General features: G+C 38.8%; 1 protein-coding gene across 1 annotated transcript; it reads left to right on the top strand.

The window, feature by feature from the left end:
- The first annotated feature begins 707 nt into the window (after positions 1-707).
- LOC145133829 (chlorophyll a-b binding protein 40, chloroplastic-like) lies at positions 708-1,712 on the top strand. Its single transcript, XM_079068789.1, has one exon. The coding sequence runs from the start codon at positions 736-738 to the stop codon at positions 1,537-1,539; it is 804 nt and encodes a 267-aa protein (XP_078924915.1). The 5' UTR covers positions 708-735; the 3' UTR covers positions 1,540-1,712.
- Positions 1,713-18,949: the final 17,237 nt, after the last annotated feature.

Here is an 18,949-nt window from a genome sequence, read left to right on the forward strand (position 1 = left end):
AAGGTACCAGTGCCAGGTTTTGAGAAGATGGAGCTCATTCAAGACTCATCTTTTATTTTGATTCATATTTTTGGTATCTATTAAACTTGACAGAACACACTTGTATTAAAAATTATATTATTAATGCAAGGGATGATGTTGTTGCTTGTTTACTATTATGCATTGTTGTGATACTGTACATGACGTCCTCCACCCCCGAACGATTCCGCCGTCCTCCACCCCCGAATGATTCCGTCGTTCTGGTTTTGGGGTGTGACATTACGTATATATCACATTTTTGAATAAAAATATTGTAAAATAAAAATATTTTGAGTTAAAATTTGAAAACAAGTTATTGTTGGAAAAATGCTAAAAGAAAATGACACTCTCATATACGAAAGATGTGGAGTTGGATATTAAAAGTAAGATTTACAAAAATAAATATGCTCCAAATATTAATAACTCTGGAAGGAAATTTGTGAACCAAATTTGTTGAAATCTGAACCACATTTCTTATTGGCTTAGTATGGCATGGCATGGCTGCATGAGGCTTGATTGATAGAAATAGATACCGCCAAAACTGAAATCTTGAAACTAAGCTTGACAAATAACAGAGATAATATGGATATTATACCCACGTCTCCATATCCATACATAACCTATATAACACTACACTAACTTCCCAATTCCTACACCAACTCTTCTTCTCATTTGCTCAACTACACAAATACATCTCAATCTTTTGTTCATAAATACATGGCTGCTTCAACAATGGCTCTCTCATCTCCTTCATTTGCCGGGCAAGCAATCAAGGTTGCTCCATCTACCTCAGAGTTTTCTGGTGATGGAAGGGTGACAATGAGAAAGACAGCAACAAAGCCCAAGACCGCTTCATCAGGAAGCCCATGGTACGGACCTGACAGAGTGAAGTACTTGGGGCCATTCTCGGGTGAGGCTCCATCATATCTAACCGGAGAATTCCCTGGAGACTACGGGTGGGACACAGCCGGGCTCTCAGCAGATCCTGAGACTTTTGCCAAGAACCGTGAGCTTGAGGTCATCCATTGTAGGTGGGCCATGCTAGGAGCTTTGGGACGTGTTTTCCCGGAGCTTCTAGACCGCAATGGCGTCAAGTTCAGTGAAGCTGTGTGGTTCAAGGCAGGATCCCAAATCTTTAGTGAGGGTGGGCTTGACTATCTGGGCAACCCCAACTTGGTCCACGCACAGAGCATACTCGCAATTTGGGCTACACAAGTGATCTTGATGGGTGCTGCTGAAGGTTATAGAGTTGCAGGTGGGCCTCTTGGGGAGATAGTTGACCCATTGTACCCTGGAGGAAGCTTTGACCCGCTGGGATTAGCTGAAGATCCGGAGGCTTTTGCAGAGTTGAAGGTGAAGGAGATTAAGAACGGAAGATTAGATATGTTTTCAATGTTTGGGTTCTTTGTTCAAGCCATAGTCACCGGAAAAGGTCCATTAGAAAACCTTGCAGACCACATTGCCGATCCAGTTACCAACAACGCATGGGCTTATGCCACCAACTTCGTCCCTGGAAATTAAAACTGGCCGGGAAGAATATAATGTCCATGAAAGAAAAACAGCTTGCGACATTGTAAATTTCACCAGCATAAGGTCGAAAATGAGAGGTCTTGATTCATGGAGTTAAATCCACCATATCCATATTTTTGTAAATTGATTAATTAGCTGTGCAAATATGAATGAACATTTACAAAGCTTACCGGATATAAACGGTCATTTCCACATTCTAATCTTCAGTACCATATTTATAAATAGCTGATCACATCACTTTATTACCACTGAGAGTATGATAATGTAGTTCATTTTATGAAAGGGGCCCTTCTAATTTCTATAGGATGGAACAACGGATATGTGTACTTAAATAGGAAGTCATGCTTCTTGACCGAATCAATTAGTCAATCACCATTATCATTCAAACCACGCTGATATGGATAACTATGTAGGAATTCTACGAATTCATGCCTCGTAACAAAAACAATCAATCGTCATTTTCATTCAAACTACTATGATATGTATAACTTTTAATTTAAAACTTCTAAAATTGGATTTTATGCTTCTAAAGTATTGATTGGAATGTGTATTTTGGATTTTTTGAGATTTCTGTTCATTCCTATATATTGCTATGGTTGATTTTGAAACATGGTTTGTCTCTTATAATTGACACTAGAGAAACCTGTCTTATCTATAATATAATGGTTCCATAGAGAAAAAAGCATACAAAATAGCAACGGAAGTCCATTGCAAAACTATCCAAAACTAGCTCGGAAACCCTTCAACCACACACACACAAACCAATCCCTGACATCACCGGTCGCCAATCCGTCACGAGCAAAGCGTGTAGCGAATGTTTCAGTAACGTAGCCCATCTTTGGTTCTTGACTAATACTAATTGATGTTGAACTGTGACCTTCGAAATAGTATGTTTATATATAAGAATCGAATTATGCTAAAAACCAATATACAAGAATCAAGTGACATATTATTTATTTAAATAATGAAAATCTAAAACAAAATAAAGATATATGCATATACTGAATTCTTTGAATGAAAGTAAACTTCAATATTAACAATATTTAAGGATTAGGAAGGACTAGTTAAAACTCGATTTTACAGATCATGAATAGTTAAGTTCGAACAACACAACCAGGAAGGGCTTGTTAAACCATTACAACGCCTCAATATCCTCATGTCATCTATGTATCCTAACCCCCGATCCCACCTACAAGATATTCATGACCTCAACTATGTAACCTATCTCCTAATCCCACATATAAGATATTCGGGACCTCAACCGGCGACATGCTATACATGATGAGTACCATGTTCGTATCTTGAATAGGACATGGACTCTTGTATGACGACTCCAATGGGTTAATATTGTATGCTACATGTGGCTCTTTCATCATAGTTTCAATGTAGGTATCTCTCTTTATAATGGCAACCTTGTAGCCAACAGTCGCTTCCAAAACCGAAGAATTGATTGTGATGAGATATTCAACACCATTTTCATATGGGACATTATCCGTATAACCCTCAAAATATTATCTATTGATACCGGTCTATTTATCAGCTTATTTTAAACCATGCAAAAATTGACTTTTCTAACGGTCACCTTTAGGACAGTATACATGCATCAACCACAGGGTTTCTATGATCCCAATTCGGGGTCACGTCTTCCGTACTCAAAAATCCTTATAAAACCTCAAGCATGCTCCTAGAAGGTGATATCACCAATTTTCATAGTACGCCACTACCTAGGGTTCCAAAAGTATAATGTTGTAATTAACAAAAGTATCATAATTGTGTTAATTATAACATCATACTTTAGTTTATTTTCTTTTATAGCATCATACTTTTAATATTATATTACATAATATTATGGTTTAAAAAATATACCGTTTAATTTGATTTTATAATTAATTTAATTTGATTATAAAATTAACTTAATTTGATTTTTTAATTAATTTAATATTTTCTTTTTTTTTATTAGTTTTTTAAATTAAATTAATTTGATTTTATAATTAATTTTATTTTATTTTAATATTAATATTAATTTGATTTTATAATTAATTTAATTTTATTTTAAACTTAATTTGATTTTATAATTAATTTAATATTTTATTTTTGGTTATTAGTTTTTTTAAATTAATTTAATTTGATTTTGTTATAGTTTTAATATTAATTTGATTTTATAATTTATTTTATTATATTTGAATAATTATATTAATTTGATGTTATAATTAATTTAATTTTTTTTAAATTAACGGATTTTATAATTAGTTTAATATTTTCTTTTTTGTTAATAGTTTTTAAATTTTTTTTTTAATTTGACTTTATAATTAATTTAATTTCATTTTAATATTAATATTAATTTGATTTTAAAACTAATTTATTTTGAGTTTATCATTAACTTAATATTTTCTTTTTCGTTATTGATTTTTTTAAAATTAATTTAACTTTATTTTATAATTAATTTAAAATTACTAAAAGTACGTAGCTATTAATAACCTAATTAAGCTAAGGTCGTAATGACCAACATTAAGTCACTACCAAAATTAAGCACTTTGAAACGGTATTAACAAGAAAATAAAAACATAATAAACATATAATACAATCATACATGTAAATACAAACACTTCAACTTATCAAACACTTTAACTTATCAATTAAGCACTTTACAATACAAAGAATAGCATCTAAATACAAAAACTATAACTTATCAATTAAGAACTTTGTCACTTCATCTTAAATACACTCAAACTATTAAACCTAAATATCACATATTCATATATGTATACAATACATTCAATTCTAATTTTCATTTCATTTTAGACATACAATACCACTTTCATATTCCAATTTCATACAATTAAGCATACATTACATCCAATTCAAATTTCAATTTCAAACAATTAAGCAGTACATCCAATTTCATACAATCATACCTTATAACAGCTAACGTTTTAGACATCTAATTTCAATTTCATACAAATGTATACATCTAAATACAAAATCAAACAAATCATGCCTAATTTCATTTTCATGCCAATACACCAAAGTGAGCATAAACATAAATCAATTGTACAGTAGGTTGCATAAACACACTTTCATGCCAAAAAATGAAAAAAGAAATCAAAAACTTACCTCAAAATTGGTGGTGAAGGTAGCCGAATCACCATAAATAAGTTTCTTCGGCGGTGGTGAAGGGGTTGTTGGAGGATACTTCGACAATGGCGAAGGCTGTGAATTAGGGACTCCAACAATCGAAAAAAAATCCCCCAACATCGGAGTTAAAAGTCAAGCTATCACAAATTAAGAAGAAAACAAGGACCAAGTACCATACCTTTTAGTCGCCGATGAAGGGGAGTGGCCGGAGGATGGTCTGCATCGCCGACATCGCGAGAAAGAAAACAGAAAGGCATCGACTGCAAAATGAACGCAGGTCCCTCTTTGTTATAACTAAACCCTATGCCGACGACACTTCTGTTGGATTAGTGTCTAAGTCCATAACTATTTTGGTATGTACTTGACCCGATTGTGAACATGGTCCTTTTGGGTTGCCTTTACACTGGTGACTAGACAGGATGACTGTTAAGGAGAGAGGCTGGTTTATTGTTAAGAATAATAAATTGGGGTATAAATATGATTTGTTAATATATTATATGAGTAATATATTAATTTGGAATCATATTATTAATTAGTATTTAATCAGAAATTAATTAGGAATTAATTTCGGGATTAAAGGAATTAATTAAAAGTACAGGGGCTGTTTTGTAATTATTTGATAGTTGAGACTTTGGGCTATTGGATCACCTTTATTAATTCTTGAACGAAAATCCTAGAAGGATCTAGGAGTTTTCGTCCAAGGGCTTAAGGAAAGGAGTCCATGGATTTGCTTAGGCCTTAAGCTAAGGGATTAGGGTTTCCACCTTGAAACCCTAGCTAGCCTCAAGTATAAATAGCACCCTAAGGCACTAGAATTCGACCACTCCTTGGGAAAACCCTACTAGGGACGAATTTTGGAGCTTAGTACTTTTCCTCCTCTCTCTCATATTCATCCTCTCACCCAAAGTGTGTTTGTGAGCCATTAGAGGTACTACACTTGTGGTACTTGCTTTCAAGAGCTAAGGAAACTCAAGGAATTAGTTGTTATTACTATATAACAACAAAAGGTATGTATTCTATTCTCCTATGTGAATTTCGAAATTACTAGGAGCATGCTAGGTTTCCTTATGTGTTCATAATGTTGTATAACTAATAGTGATAACATAGATCCAACTCTAGGTTTGCATGCACACAAAGGATTGTTTGTATAAAACCCATCAACTTCGTCGGTATAGGCCAACAAAAGCTACGTCGTTTCCTTTTTATGTCATTAAAAAAAACAGTTTTACAGACGACATATTGTCTGGAAAGATATTTCACGCGGATCGACCAATCCTTTTGCAGACGGAATGTCATCGGCATAAGATTACGAAAACGACAACGTTTTTATTTTCTGCGACACGGAATAAAAATAAATCGAAATTATTTTTTTAGTAACTTATACCGACAACATATCGTCTGTATAAGCTGATGAAAACGACACCGTTTTTATTTTCTACGACACCGAATATAAGTAAATCGAAATTATTTTTATAATACCCTATACCGACACCTCGTGGGTATAGGTTTTCAAAATACCGCGAAAATTTAGCCCCTTCCCACCGGATCTACGATGACAACATGTCGTCTGCTTAGCTTTTCCGGTCAAAGAAATAGGGTCAAAGTTGGAAAATACTGTGCTGCCGACGACATGTCGTCTGGATAGCTGGACTTTTGCCGACGACAAATGTGGTCGGGATAGGTGTCGTCTGTACACATTGTTATTCTTGTAGTGATAATGAACTTTTTGAGATCAAGCTAAAAACAAACATTACGTGTGACAACCCGAAATTTCTATCTTGTACAACCATTAACTTCAATAGAAGTCAGAATTGTTTGTGCTAACTTTTAAGCTTTTTGGAGTCAGTTTGAGTGTTCTAAAGCCTAGTACTTTAAGAGATAATTGGAGGGAGTATACTTTAGGGTAAAGTGTGCAACATTTAAGTTCCAAAACTCCAAGAGTTTGGAGTTTACGGCCCAAATAGTGTTAGGGCCGTAAAACCTAAAGAGTATATAAATGACACTTAGTCATTTTTAGCTTTTTTTCACATTTCCAAGTCCAGAACCATTCTCTCTCAAGTATCATCCAAAGTTTTCTTCAAGATCTTCAAGAAAGTAAGTGTTTCTTTCCTTGTTTAGTTGATCTCTTCCTTAATCTAGTGATCTTACATGATTTCATCCATGAAATCATTCCATTTGCTTAGATCTTCAAGCATTCTTCATTTCACCTAGAACACCAAGAACACACACTAGTGGTCTTGGGCCTTGAACTCCCTTACAAGCTCCTAGATTGTAAGTATTCTTACCTTAGCTTGTTATAAGGCTTGTTTCACTTCTTATTCAACTAGAAAACACCGAGAATCACAAGTCCATAAGGTGTTTACGGCCAAGACATGTTATTGAGCCGTAAACCCTAATGAAGGGGGCATAGTGAGCCCTAGTCCCTTCCTTAGCCTTGGATGCAAGAATAGATCACTTCCTTGAAGGGTTTAGGACCTTAAACATCAAAAATATCAAGAACACATTGGAGTTTACGACCAAGATGACACCTTGGGCCGTAAACTCTAAAAGGTGGTGCTATTATGCCACAATGACTTCCTAAGACTTGGACTTAACCATAAGATGCTACACCATGACTTATAAGACCTTTAAACACAAAATGGTATATATTACCATGAGTTTACGGCCGTAAACTCATGGGGAAATGACCATGGGCCGTAAACTCATGAGTTGTTACCATTTGGGCCATAAACTCCTTTGAAAGGCCCTACACCCCTTAGATGCAACCCTTTGGTACTACTAGCACTTGAATCAAAGTGTTATCCATGTTTTAGGGTGTCTTTACTTGATTAATTAGTTGTTAAGTGACTAATTAGATGCATATATGTGTCATTATATGTTAAATAGGATCCGTGTGTGTGTTCAAGTCTTCACTTGACACTTAGCATCCTATACCATCCGTTCATCCAAACCACTCACTACAGGTGAGTTCATACCCCTTAATCAACCTTTTAAATGATTTTAAATGCTTTTATGGGGGGGGGGGAATACAAGTTGAACTATTATAGTTATTATATCAATCACATATGATTAATAACTACCAAACAAGTGGATTTCTTACTTTTCAAACTATGTTATCAAACAAACTACTTCAAACTGTTTTACAAACTCTTTTACATGTTAAATACTTTTATTAAACTCTTTTAAACTTATATTTTGTTAAATGTGTATCTATATAGATATAGTTATATAAGTAGGATTGAAAGGACTTAGGACTGATAGCTCACCTTACCTCCTGTTCCTTGTTTGGTTGTGGACTTAGGGTATCGTGTGTTTGTCCGAAGGTCGTTTGAATCCTAGTTATATATTATGTATATGTATATATATATAAAAGTTCCTTCTTTCAAATTCAATACCTTTGGGTAGCAAAGGTATACAAACATGTTCATACATACAAACAACATTACTAGTAAACTATAATAGGTATAGTTTAGGAAGTTACTAATACTATTACTAGAACAATGAAACATACAATGAGTCAGTTCATACATGAGTCATAACATATAGTGATGAGAAACAAACATAACATACTAGACAGAGAGAGAACATACAATACAGCTAGTACATACTATACATTATACAAGAGAACATACTATTATGAGAAACAGAGAGAACATACATACATACTAGACTGAGAGAGAACATACAATACAGCTAGTACACACAATACATATACAAGAACACTACAACAGTTATGTGAGCCACGTAACGGGGCATGACATCACCTGTCATGGCTCGTTTTGTATCCAGAACCTCCTTAAGTGGAGAGCGTTGAGTTTGTGTATAGATCTATACTGGATTGACTATCCTACACCTTGCTGCTCGCTACAGTGGGACTTGCAAGTCTATGGGTGCCAAATGTCATTTCTTCCGACGTCTTTCATCGTCGTGTTTTTAGTCGGTAGTATGGTACAGGCATATCACATGGTACTTTAAATAACAATTGGTTTAAGGTAGTTAGTGCATCAGTAGTTACTTAATACAACACTACAACACTATTTTATTTCCCCATTGCATTCACTTTATGATCTTCACACAATGAAAGGTAATGTAAAAACTATATTTTTGGTTAATGATAGTCAGATTTGGGAAAATACATACTCTTACAAGAAACAGACATACAAACATTTGATGCCTTGGTAGAAGACTACTTTTAGTAGAAAATATAGGGTTTTCTAGGAGAGTTCAAACATTTACAAACAATTACAAACATTTACACACTTATACATCAAGTACTTACAAACACTTTCATACAAGCAATGACACTAAAATACTTATGATCTCACCAGCTTTAAAGCTGATAAACTCTTTCAAAATAACTTGTATTCTCAGGTCACCAGTAGACAGGTACCGGTGCCAGGTTTTGAGAAGATGGAGCTCGTTTAAGACTCATCTTTTATTTTGATTCATATTTTTGGTGTCTATTAAACTTGACAGAACACACTTGTATTAAAAATTATATTATTAATGCAATGGATGATGTTGTTGCTTGTTTACTATTATGCATTGTTGTGATACTGTACATGACGTCCTCCACCCCCGAACGATTCCGCCGTTCTGGTTTTGGGGTCTGACAGATTGGTATCAGAGCATTGTTTATAGTGAATCGAGTATATCAACCCATAAAAAGATATACGAACTATAAACACAGCGGGATTTAAAAATACTCTGATAAAGAGTTTATACTTTTAAATAATAAAATATTTAACCAAGTATACCTACCTGCATTCATGCTAAAATCAGTGTCACTAGGACAGAACAAAAGTATTACGATTGTTGGGCAGCACAAGTAGACTTAGAGACATATAGTCAAATCTGGGAAGATATAGCCTGATCAACTATATTATCCGAGGAGTGACTAGCATGTGCCTAAGAGTGGTTGTGAGGTTGCAACAAGTCTAAAAACTTACCAACAATACTACAATGAAAACCTTAGAACAAAAGATAAACCTAAAATACTATAAGAGTATTTTGTGTTACTATAAATTACTTATGTGCTTATTTCTCATATCCCTTTTCTCGCGTAGATATCATGGCTGGATTCCATCTTCCCGGAGACCCGTACTATCCCAACAACGGCAATGCAGGATGGCTGGGAGAAGAGCCAGAAGATGATCACCCAATCCCTTTGGATGATCACCAAGCTGAAGGCTTTTCTGATGGTTCTGACTCAGAGCCAGAAGTCAACAACCTACCCCCAGTGGCTCAAAACCCAAACCCAAATCCTAACCCTCGCCCAACATTTCAAGGCCCCACACCCCTGTGGGCAACAAACTTGAACAGATAGAGTCACGAGCAAGGTCATCCGTTACCTTACAATGGAGACCGAAGCTTCTATGACTTAAGCGAGGGAGGCTCAGCGGACAGAATCTTGCCTATTCTAGTCCGCAGGGTTGCTCGTACTGATGAGCAGGGTAGAGCGACTATCCATCAAATTCTGCAGGTTAATGCTGACACTGGAGTCAACACAGTCCGTATTCGTCAGCTGGAGGCTGCTCGCGAAAGGACTTAGAACCAGAATGCAGCTCTGCAGAAAGAACTTGCTGAAACCCAAGCCGAAGTCCTGGAACTTCGAGCTTGGCAAGTAAGATCTGAAAGGCGCATGAGGGACATATAACGCCTTCTGTCAGAGTGAAGAACCCACTCTAGTAGTTCTCATCGCAGATAGAGTCTCCTCGACTTCTCTTTTGGATATAACTTAGTTTATGTAAAAACTCTAGTTTAATTTCCTATCGTTGTGGTAACTTTGGATCTGTTAAGTCTTAATCAGGTCATAGTTCTGTCAAAATTTTCCCATCTTGGTTTGATGTAAGACCTACTTCTAGGTCATTTTTCCCGTACTTGTTACATCTGTAATACCAGTATTATTGACAGATATCTAATCTCATGGAAATTATTATCCAAATGCTATCATCTTTTAGTACTAGATCTACATTCAATCGTGCTATTCAATTGTGCTGTTGGGCTATGGAGAGTTAGTCCATGAGTCACTCTCATCATTTATCCTTATTTTATTCTTATCAATATCTTCATCTTTGTAAACTTATAGATAAAAGATGCCTCCACGCCGATCCACGAGACGCGATCCTCCGATAACTGCCACACCACCTGCTCCCCAACTCGATACGGCAGCTCTGAATGCTGCTGTAGCTGCGGCTGTGGCTACAGCCATGGCTCAATATCATTCCACCAACGTCAGTGGTGCGGAAACGCCTGTTCATTCTACTCATGGTGAAGCTCCTGTGCGCTTGAGAGAGTGCTCCTACAAGGACTTCACAAACTGCAAGCCACTGTCCTTTAAAGGGACTAGCGGAGTCATTGCCCTCTCGCAATGGTTCGAAAAGACGGAGTCAATCTTCGAGATCTGCTCATGACCGGAAGGAAGCAAAGTCAAATTTGCTGCTTGCACTTTCGAGGCAAAGGCCCTGACATAGTGGAATAGCCATGTCAAGTCACTATTTCTTATAGTGGCGAATGCTATGGACTGGGAAGCTCTGAAAGAGCTAATGATTGAAGAGTACTGCCCGAGGGGCGAAATCCAGAAACTGGAGCAGGAACTGTGGAGCCTAACCATGAAAGGCTCCGACATTGTGACCTATACCGCTAGATTCTGCGAGCTGGTGGCCCTCTGTCCCAACATGGTTCATACAGAGGGAAAGAAGATAGAAAGGTACATATGGGGGCTGGTGCCTGCATTTCAAGGGAATGTCCTGGCTTCAAACCCCGCTACATTCGATAGTGCCAAGTGGTTGGCACAACGGCTTATTGACCATGGGGTCCGTACCCCGTCAACAACAACAACCCTGACCATCTCAGAACCCGCCAAAACCGCTGATTCCAAGCGGAAGTTCTGGGATGAAAAAAAGAAGAACAAGGTTACCAAAAAGCAGCAGGTCGTGGCAGTTCATGCGGCGATAGCACCTGCCGCTGCTGCTCCGGTAAGGTAGTATGCTGGAAGTTTGCCTAAGTGCAACAAGTGCAACTTCCACCACAATGGAGCCTGCCGCGAAATGCAGTGCTCTAACTGCAACAGGAAGGGGCACACTGTCCGCTTCTGCAAGGCTCCAGCAAAACCAATCACCCAAGTCCCCGGCGCTGGTGTGGGCCAATCTTGCTACGGTTGTGGCGAGGTTGGCCACTACAAAAGGAACTGCCCGAAGGCAGGGAACGCCGGAGGAGTGGGAAGAGTTCTGGCCATAGGCCACGAGGAGCCGGTTGCCGACCCCACAGTGGTCACTGGTACGTTTCTCCTTGATAACTCTTATGCATGCATACTGTTTGATAGTGGAGCGGAGAGGAGTTTCGTGAACCAAAAATTTGCTCATTTACTTAAGCAAAAATCACGAGCACTTAAAGAACCGTTCACTGTAGAAATGGCTAATGGAAAGACGGAGAGCACTAGCAGTATATACATTGGGTCTACCCTAACTCTAGATAGCCATTCATTTTCGATCAACCTCATGCCGGTCTCAATTAAAAGTTTCGACGTCATTATCGGCATGGATTGGTTGAGTCTTCATCGTGCCGACATCATGTGTTATGAAAAGGCTTTTCGCCTTAATCTGCCGTCTGGCGAAACTCTAGTAATTTATGGCGACAAACCCGGCACGAACCTTCGTATCATCTCAAGCATTCAAGCCCAGAAATTCTTGCGAAAGGAATGTCGCGCATTCCTTGCTCATGTTGTAGATGGGAGCCAAGAAATGAAAGACATTAAGAACATTCCCGTAGTACGCGATTTTCCCGATATCATTCTAGAAGAACTCCCAGGATTACCTCCGCTACGTCAAGTCGAGTTCAGAATCGACTTGATTCCAGGGGCTACCCCAGTAGCCAAATCGCCTATCGTCTAGCACCTGCAGAGATGTAAGAACTGTCCGGTCAACTTAACGAACTGCTCAGCAAGGGCTTTATAAGACCAAGCTTCTCGCCATGGGGAGCTCCGGTCTTATTCGTCAAGAATAAAGACGGATCGTTTCGTATGTGCATCGACTACAGGGAGCTCAACAAGCTAACCATCAAAAATCGTTACCCTCTGCCTCACATAGACGATTTGTTTGACCAACTACAAGGGGCGAACTTCTTTTCGAAAATCGATCTAAGATCCGGATATCACCAACTACGAGTGCTAGGGGAGGATGTTCCGAAGACAGCCTTCCGAACTCGTTATGGGCACTACGAATTCGTAGTGATGCCGTTCGGATTAGCAAACGCGCCCGCGGTATTCATGGATTTAATGAATAGGGTGTGTCGTCCTTACTTGGATCAGTTCGTCATCGTCTTCATCAATGAAATACTTATCTACTCTCGTAGTAAGGAGGAGCATAGTCAAGATCTGCGACTAGTCTTAGAAACGCTACGTTCGGAGAAAATCTATGCGAAGTTCTCGAAATGCGAATTTTGGATCCGAAGAGTCGAATTCTTAGGGCACGTGGTTAGCGAAGAGGGAATACACGTGGACCCTTCCGAAATCAAAGCCATCAAGAGTTGGTCAGCACTGAAGACGCCTACCGAAATTCGTCAATTTCTAGGCCTCGCTGGCTACTATCGCAGGTCCATTCAGAACTTCTCACGAATTGCAAAACCTCTCACGACTTTGACCCAGAAGAGTGTGGCCTTTGACTGGGAAGAGAAGCAGGAAAGAGCATTCCAAACGCTAAAACGAGCCTTGTGAACCGCACCGATACTATCCCTCCCTGAAGGAATAAAAGACTTTGTAGTCTATTGCGGTGCATCCAACCAAGGGCTCGGATGTGTTCTGATGCAGCGAGGTAAGGTCATCGCTTATGCCTCGAGACAGCTGAAGACACACGAGGTTAACTACACCACTCACGATCTTGAGCTAGGAGCAGTTGTGTTTGCTCTGAAGATCTGGAGACACTACCTGTATGGTACAAAAAGCACTATCTTTACAGACCACAAAAGCCTACAACATATATTCGACCAGAAGGAGCTCAACATGAGACAACGACGGTGGGCCGAGCTACTCAGTGATTACGAATGCAAAATTCGTTACCATCCGGGTAAAGCCAACGTAGTAGCTGACGCCCTAAGTCGGAAAGAATATTCTGGTCGTAGAGTAAAATCTTTGACTATGACTATCCATTCACACTTGTCCACACAAATTAAGGAGGCTCAGCTCGACGCTTTGAAACCTGAAAATGTGGCGGGTGAATCCCTGAGAGGGATGGATAAGAACTTGGAAGTAAAGGGTGGCGGAGCTTTTTATCTCATGGATCGGATCTGGACACCGAAACACGGTGGTTTCAGAGACTTGGTCATGACCGAGGCGCACAACACTCGTTATTCCGTCCACCCAGGTTCAGATAAGATGTATCTGGATCTTAAAAAGCTATACTGGTGGCCTAACATGAAAGCAAAGATTGCTACCTTCGTGAGTAAATGCCTTACTTGCGCCAAGGTCAAGGTTGAATACCAGAAACCCTCAGGTCTACTACAACAGCCGGAGATACCGGAATGGAAGTGGGAGCGGATCACTATGGACTTCATAACCAAGTTGCCCAAGACAACGGGTGGACTTGATACCATATGGGTCATCGTCGACAGATTGACCAAGTCCGTACACTTCCTACCTATCAAAGAAACAGACAAGATGGAGAAGCTTACAAGAACCTACATTCGGGAGATTGTACGACTGCACGGTGTTCCCATATCCATTATCTCGGACAGAGATAGTAGATTCACTTCGAGGTTCTAGCAGTCGCTACAAAGTTCCCTAGGAACTAGGCTGGACATGAGTACAACCTATCATCCTCAGACCGACGGATAAAGTGAGAGGACTATCCAAACCTTGGAAGATATGTTGCGAGCCTGTGTGATCGAATTTGGGAAGGCATGGGATACTCATTTACCCCTTGCCGAATTTTCCTACAACAACAGTTATCACACGAGCATAAAGGCTGCTCCATTCGAGGCCCTCTATGGCTGAAAGTGCAGATCCCCTCTGTGTTGGGCTGAGGTGGGTGATACCCAGTTAGCTAAAGGACGAGTTCCTGACAGCACTCTCATGGGTCCGGAGATCATTCGGGAAACGATAGAGAAGATTGTTCAGATTCGTGAATGATTGAAAGCCTCTAGAGACCGACAGAAAAGCTACGCAGATAAACGAAGGAAACCGTTGGAATTCCAAGTGCGAGACCGTGTTCTATTGAAGGTCTCACCCTGGAAGGGCTTAATACGCTTTGGAAAGCGTGGAAAGCTAAATCCAAGATACATAGGGCCTTTCGAGATTCTCGCTAGAATCGGCCCTGTAGCTTACAAACTTAACTTACCCCGCGAGCTCAGTAACGTACATTCTACTTTCCACGCCGAGCGAGGACCTGAATTCACTTGGGAGCGAGAGGATCAGATGAAACTGAAATATCCTCATCTTTTTGCTTAGTTATTTGTAACTACTTATTTGCTTAAACTCTAATTTCGGGACGAAATTCCTTCTAACGGGGGGATGATGTGACAATCCGAAATTTCTATCTTGTACAACCATTAACTTCAATAGAAGTCAGAATTGTTTCTGCTAACTTTTAAGCTTTTTGGAGTCAGTTTGAGTGTTCTAAAGCCTAGTACTTCAAGAGATAATTGGAGGGAGTATACTTTAGGGTAAAGTGTGCAACATTTAAGTTCCAAAACTCCAAGAGTTTGGAGTTTACGGCCCAAATAGTGTTAGGGTCGTAAACCCTAAAGAGTATATAAATGACACTTAGTCATTTTTATCTTTTTTTTTCACATTTCCAAGTCAAGAACCATTCTCTCTCAAGTATCATCCAAAGTTTTCTTCAAGATCTTCAAGAAAGTAAGTGTTTCTTTCCTTGTTTAGTTGATCTCTTCCTTAATCTAGTGATCTTACATGATTTCATCCATGAAATCATTCCATTTGCTTAGATCTTCAAGCATTCTTCATTTCACCAAGAACACCAAGAACACACACTAGTGTTCTTGGGCCGTGAACTCCCTTACAAGCTCCTAGATTGTAAGTATTCTTACCTTAGCTTGTTATAAGGCTTGTTTCACTTCTTATTCAACTAGAAAACACCAAGAATCATAAGTCCATAAGGTGTTTACGGCCAAGACATGTTCTTGAGCCGTAAACCCTAATGAAGGGGGCATAGTGAGCCCTAGTCCCTTCCTTAGCCTTGGATGCAAGACTAGATCACTTCCTTGAAGGGTTTAGGACCTTAAACATCAAAAAGATCAAGAACACATTGGAGTTTACGGCCAAGATGACACCTTGGGCCGTAAACTCTAAAAGGTGGTGCTATTTTGCCACATTGACTTCCTAAGGCTTGGACTTAACCATAAGATGCTACACCATGACTTATAAGACCTTTAAACACAAAATGGTATATATTACCATGAGTTTATGTCCGTAAACTCATGGGGAAATGACCATGGGCCGTAAACTCATGAGTTGTTACCATTTGGGCCATAAGCTCCTTTGAAAGCCATACACCCCTTAGATGCAACCCTTTGGTACTACAAGCACTTGAATCAAAGTGTTATCCATGTTTTAGGGTGTCTTTACTTGATTAATTAGTTGTTAAGTGACTAATTAGATGCATATATGTGTCATTATATGTTAAATAGGATATGTGTGTGTGTTCAAGTCTTCACTTGACACTTAGCATCCTATACCATCCGTTCATCCAAATCACTCACTACAGGTGAGTTCATACCCCTTAATCAACCTTTTAAATGATTTTAAATGCTTTGATGGGGGAATACAAGTTGAACTATTATAGTTATTATATCAATCACATGTGATTAATGTGACAACCGTCAATTTTGGCCAAGTCAAAGTCAACTAAAGTCAACAAGTCAAACCGGTCAACTCATCTAACCCTTGTATATTATTAGGGTTTCCATTATGTTTCTTATTGAACCACTCGCAATCTTAATACAAAGTATCACTTAGAGTTTTCACGTGTTCGGAAATTCTAAACCCTAATCAGGGCAAGTGATGAATCTACTCGATAAAACATTATTCCATACCCCTCGAGAGCGTATAACATTCATAAGAAGGCTTAACAGAATGTAAGAACCTTGCGTTGCGAAGCCAAACACTCAAAAAGGTCACAAAAGAAGTCTCTCCCAATCTCTTTCACTCTAACTCTCCCAAAACTCTCTAAGTAGGAGAAATCGCTCCAAGTGTGTGAAATCTCTCCAAAATCTCTCCAAGTATGTGAAATCTCTCTCAAATCTCTCTCTGTATGAGAAATCTCTCCAAGTGTGTGAAATCTCTCCCAAATCTCTCTCTGTATGAGAAATCTCTCCAAGTGTGTGAAATCTCTCCCAAATCTCTCCAAGTATGTGAAATCTCTCTCAAATCTCTCTCTGTATGAGAAATCTCTCCAAGTGTGTAAAATCTCTCCCAAATCTCTCTCTGTATGAGAAATCTCTCCAAGAATGTGAAATCTCTCCCAAATCTCTCTCTGTGTGAGAAATCTCTCCATGAATGTGAAATCTCTCCCAAATCTCTCCAAGTATGTCAAATCTCTCCCAAATCTCTCCAAGTATGTCAAATCTCTCCCAAATCTCTCTCAAAACCTCTTTTGATCTTTTTGTAATCATTTGGGGCATCCCGACACTTGACTTGGTGAAAAACCATTCGAAACGGGAATATACCTTGGAAAATAGCCTCTTAGGGCCGAAGTTCCTCTATAGGGACCAAACCCTCCTTGAACGGAGTCTCCTTAAGTAGCCGCAGCCATCTAGCCGTAGCCACCGAGCCGCAACCATCTAGCCGCAGCCAGCGAGCCGCAGCCATCCAACCGCAGCCATCGGACCTGGAGCGCCGCATCCGAGCTTCTCCTGACGAACCCGCCTGCGGTACCTGCTCGGACCGCAGCCCCCTTCCCCTTCGGATCCACTTCAGCGACCAAACCACCACTTCGGACCTAAGGCTGTTAAGACCGGAATCACCCTCCTGACTTCGGATTTCCCATTTTCCACCCGGTTTTCGACCACGACTCCGTTTTAAGCCCGTTTTTAATTATTTTAACGAGGGATTTTCACCAAAACTTATATTTTGACATATAAGACCCCATATATTCATAAATTAGGCATATTTTTAGGGAAATCCTTAATTAAGAATAAAATCTATTAAGTAAGATCTTGAGGTGGAGTGTTGACTTTTCTTTGATTTATGACATAAGCAACCACCCATACCCACTCCATGACCAACCCACACCCCTCCCCACCATACCTAGTCACTTCCTTGTACTTTTCCATCAATCTCCAGCCATTCTCACGTCCTAAGAGCTGGACAACCCACCCTCTCTCCTCACACTTCCTTCATTCTCTCATTTTTCCTCCAAGGATCACACTCCAAATTCTCTCACCATTCTCTCTCAATTTCGAGACATCCAAGGCTGATCATCAAGCTTTCTTCCACTCTTGGTAAGTATAATTCATTCTTCTTATGATTATTTCACATCCTTCTACTCAAAATCATAGGAATCTTACACAAACATCGTCACCTTCATGTTAGGTTCTCGATTCATCAAGGCATCTTCTAAGTGTTCTTGAGTTGAACACTTCTCTTCTCCAACATCCATCCTCTAAGAACACATAAGGTGAGTTCATACCCCTATCTTTTCATGTTTTTCTTAAGTTTTAAGGGGGGGAATACAAGATTAAACACCAAGAACACAACTAAATACATTTAACAGCCTTCATCAGAAAAGTTTAACTCCATTCACGGACTGTTTTGGTCAACTTAAACATTTTAGTTTTCAAAACTGTATTAGGTGCAAATAGTTCAGGTTCATACCTTTATAATGACTACTTGCACATCACCATACGATTTTCCTACGATTTATGGTGAGTTTTACAAAACTGTCTATCATTTCAAAAATGAATTCGGACCAGTCTGTGAATATGAACATTTGAACACAAGTTAAAGACTTCCAAAAATCACAATAAAATTTATGAACAAACTAGACACATTTTGTGAACTCTCAGAATTTACGGATTCAGTTTTCGACTTCGTATGATTTTTCTATGATTTTTCTAAAACAGTGCTGAAAGGTTAAAAACTAGTTAACAACTTATAACTTTCATAACACTTTGTATTATGTTGAGCAAAGTGTATAACAATAAGTTCTAAATATTGAATGTATTTTCTTGTTAGTTTATCATCTTAAACTGAAATTTAGTCATTCATGATAAGGTTTACTCATTCATTTCGAATACATATAATAAACTTCAATAA

The sequence above is a fragment of the Lactuca virosa genome, chromosome 8 (assembly GCF_052849685.1).
Source record: "Lactuca virosa cultivar CGN04683 chromosome 8, Lactuca_virosa_CGN04683_v6, whole genome shotgun sequence".
In the NCBI taxonomy this organism is placed as follows: Eukaryota; Viridiplantae; Streptophyta; class Magnoliopsida; order Asterales; family Asteraceae; genus Lactuca; species Lactuca virosa.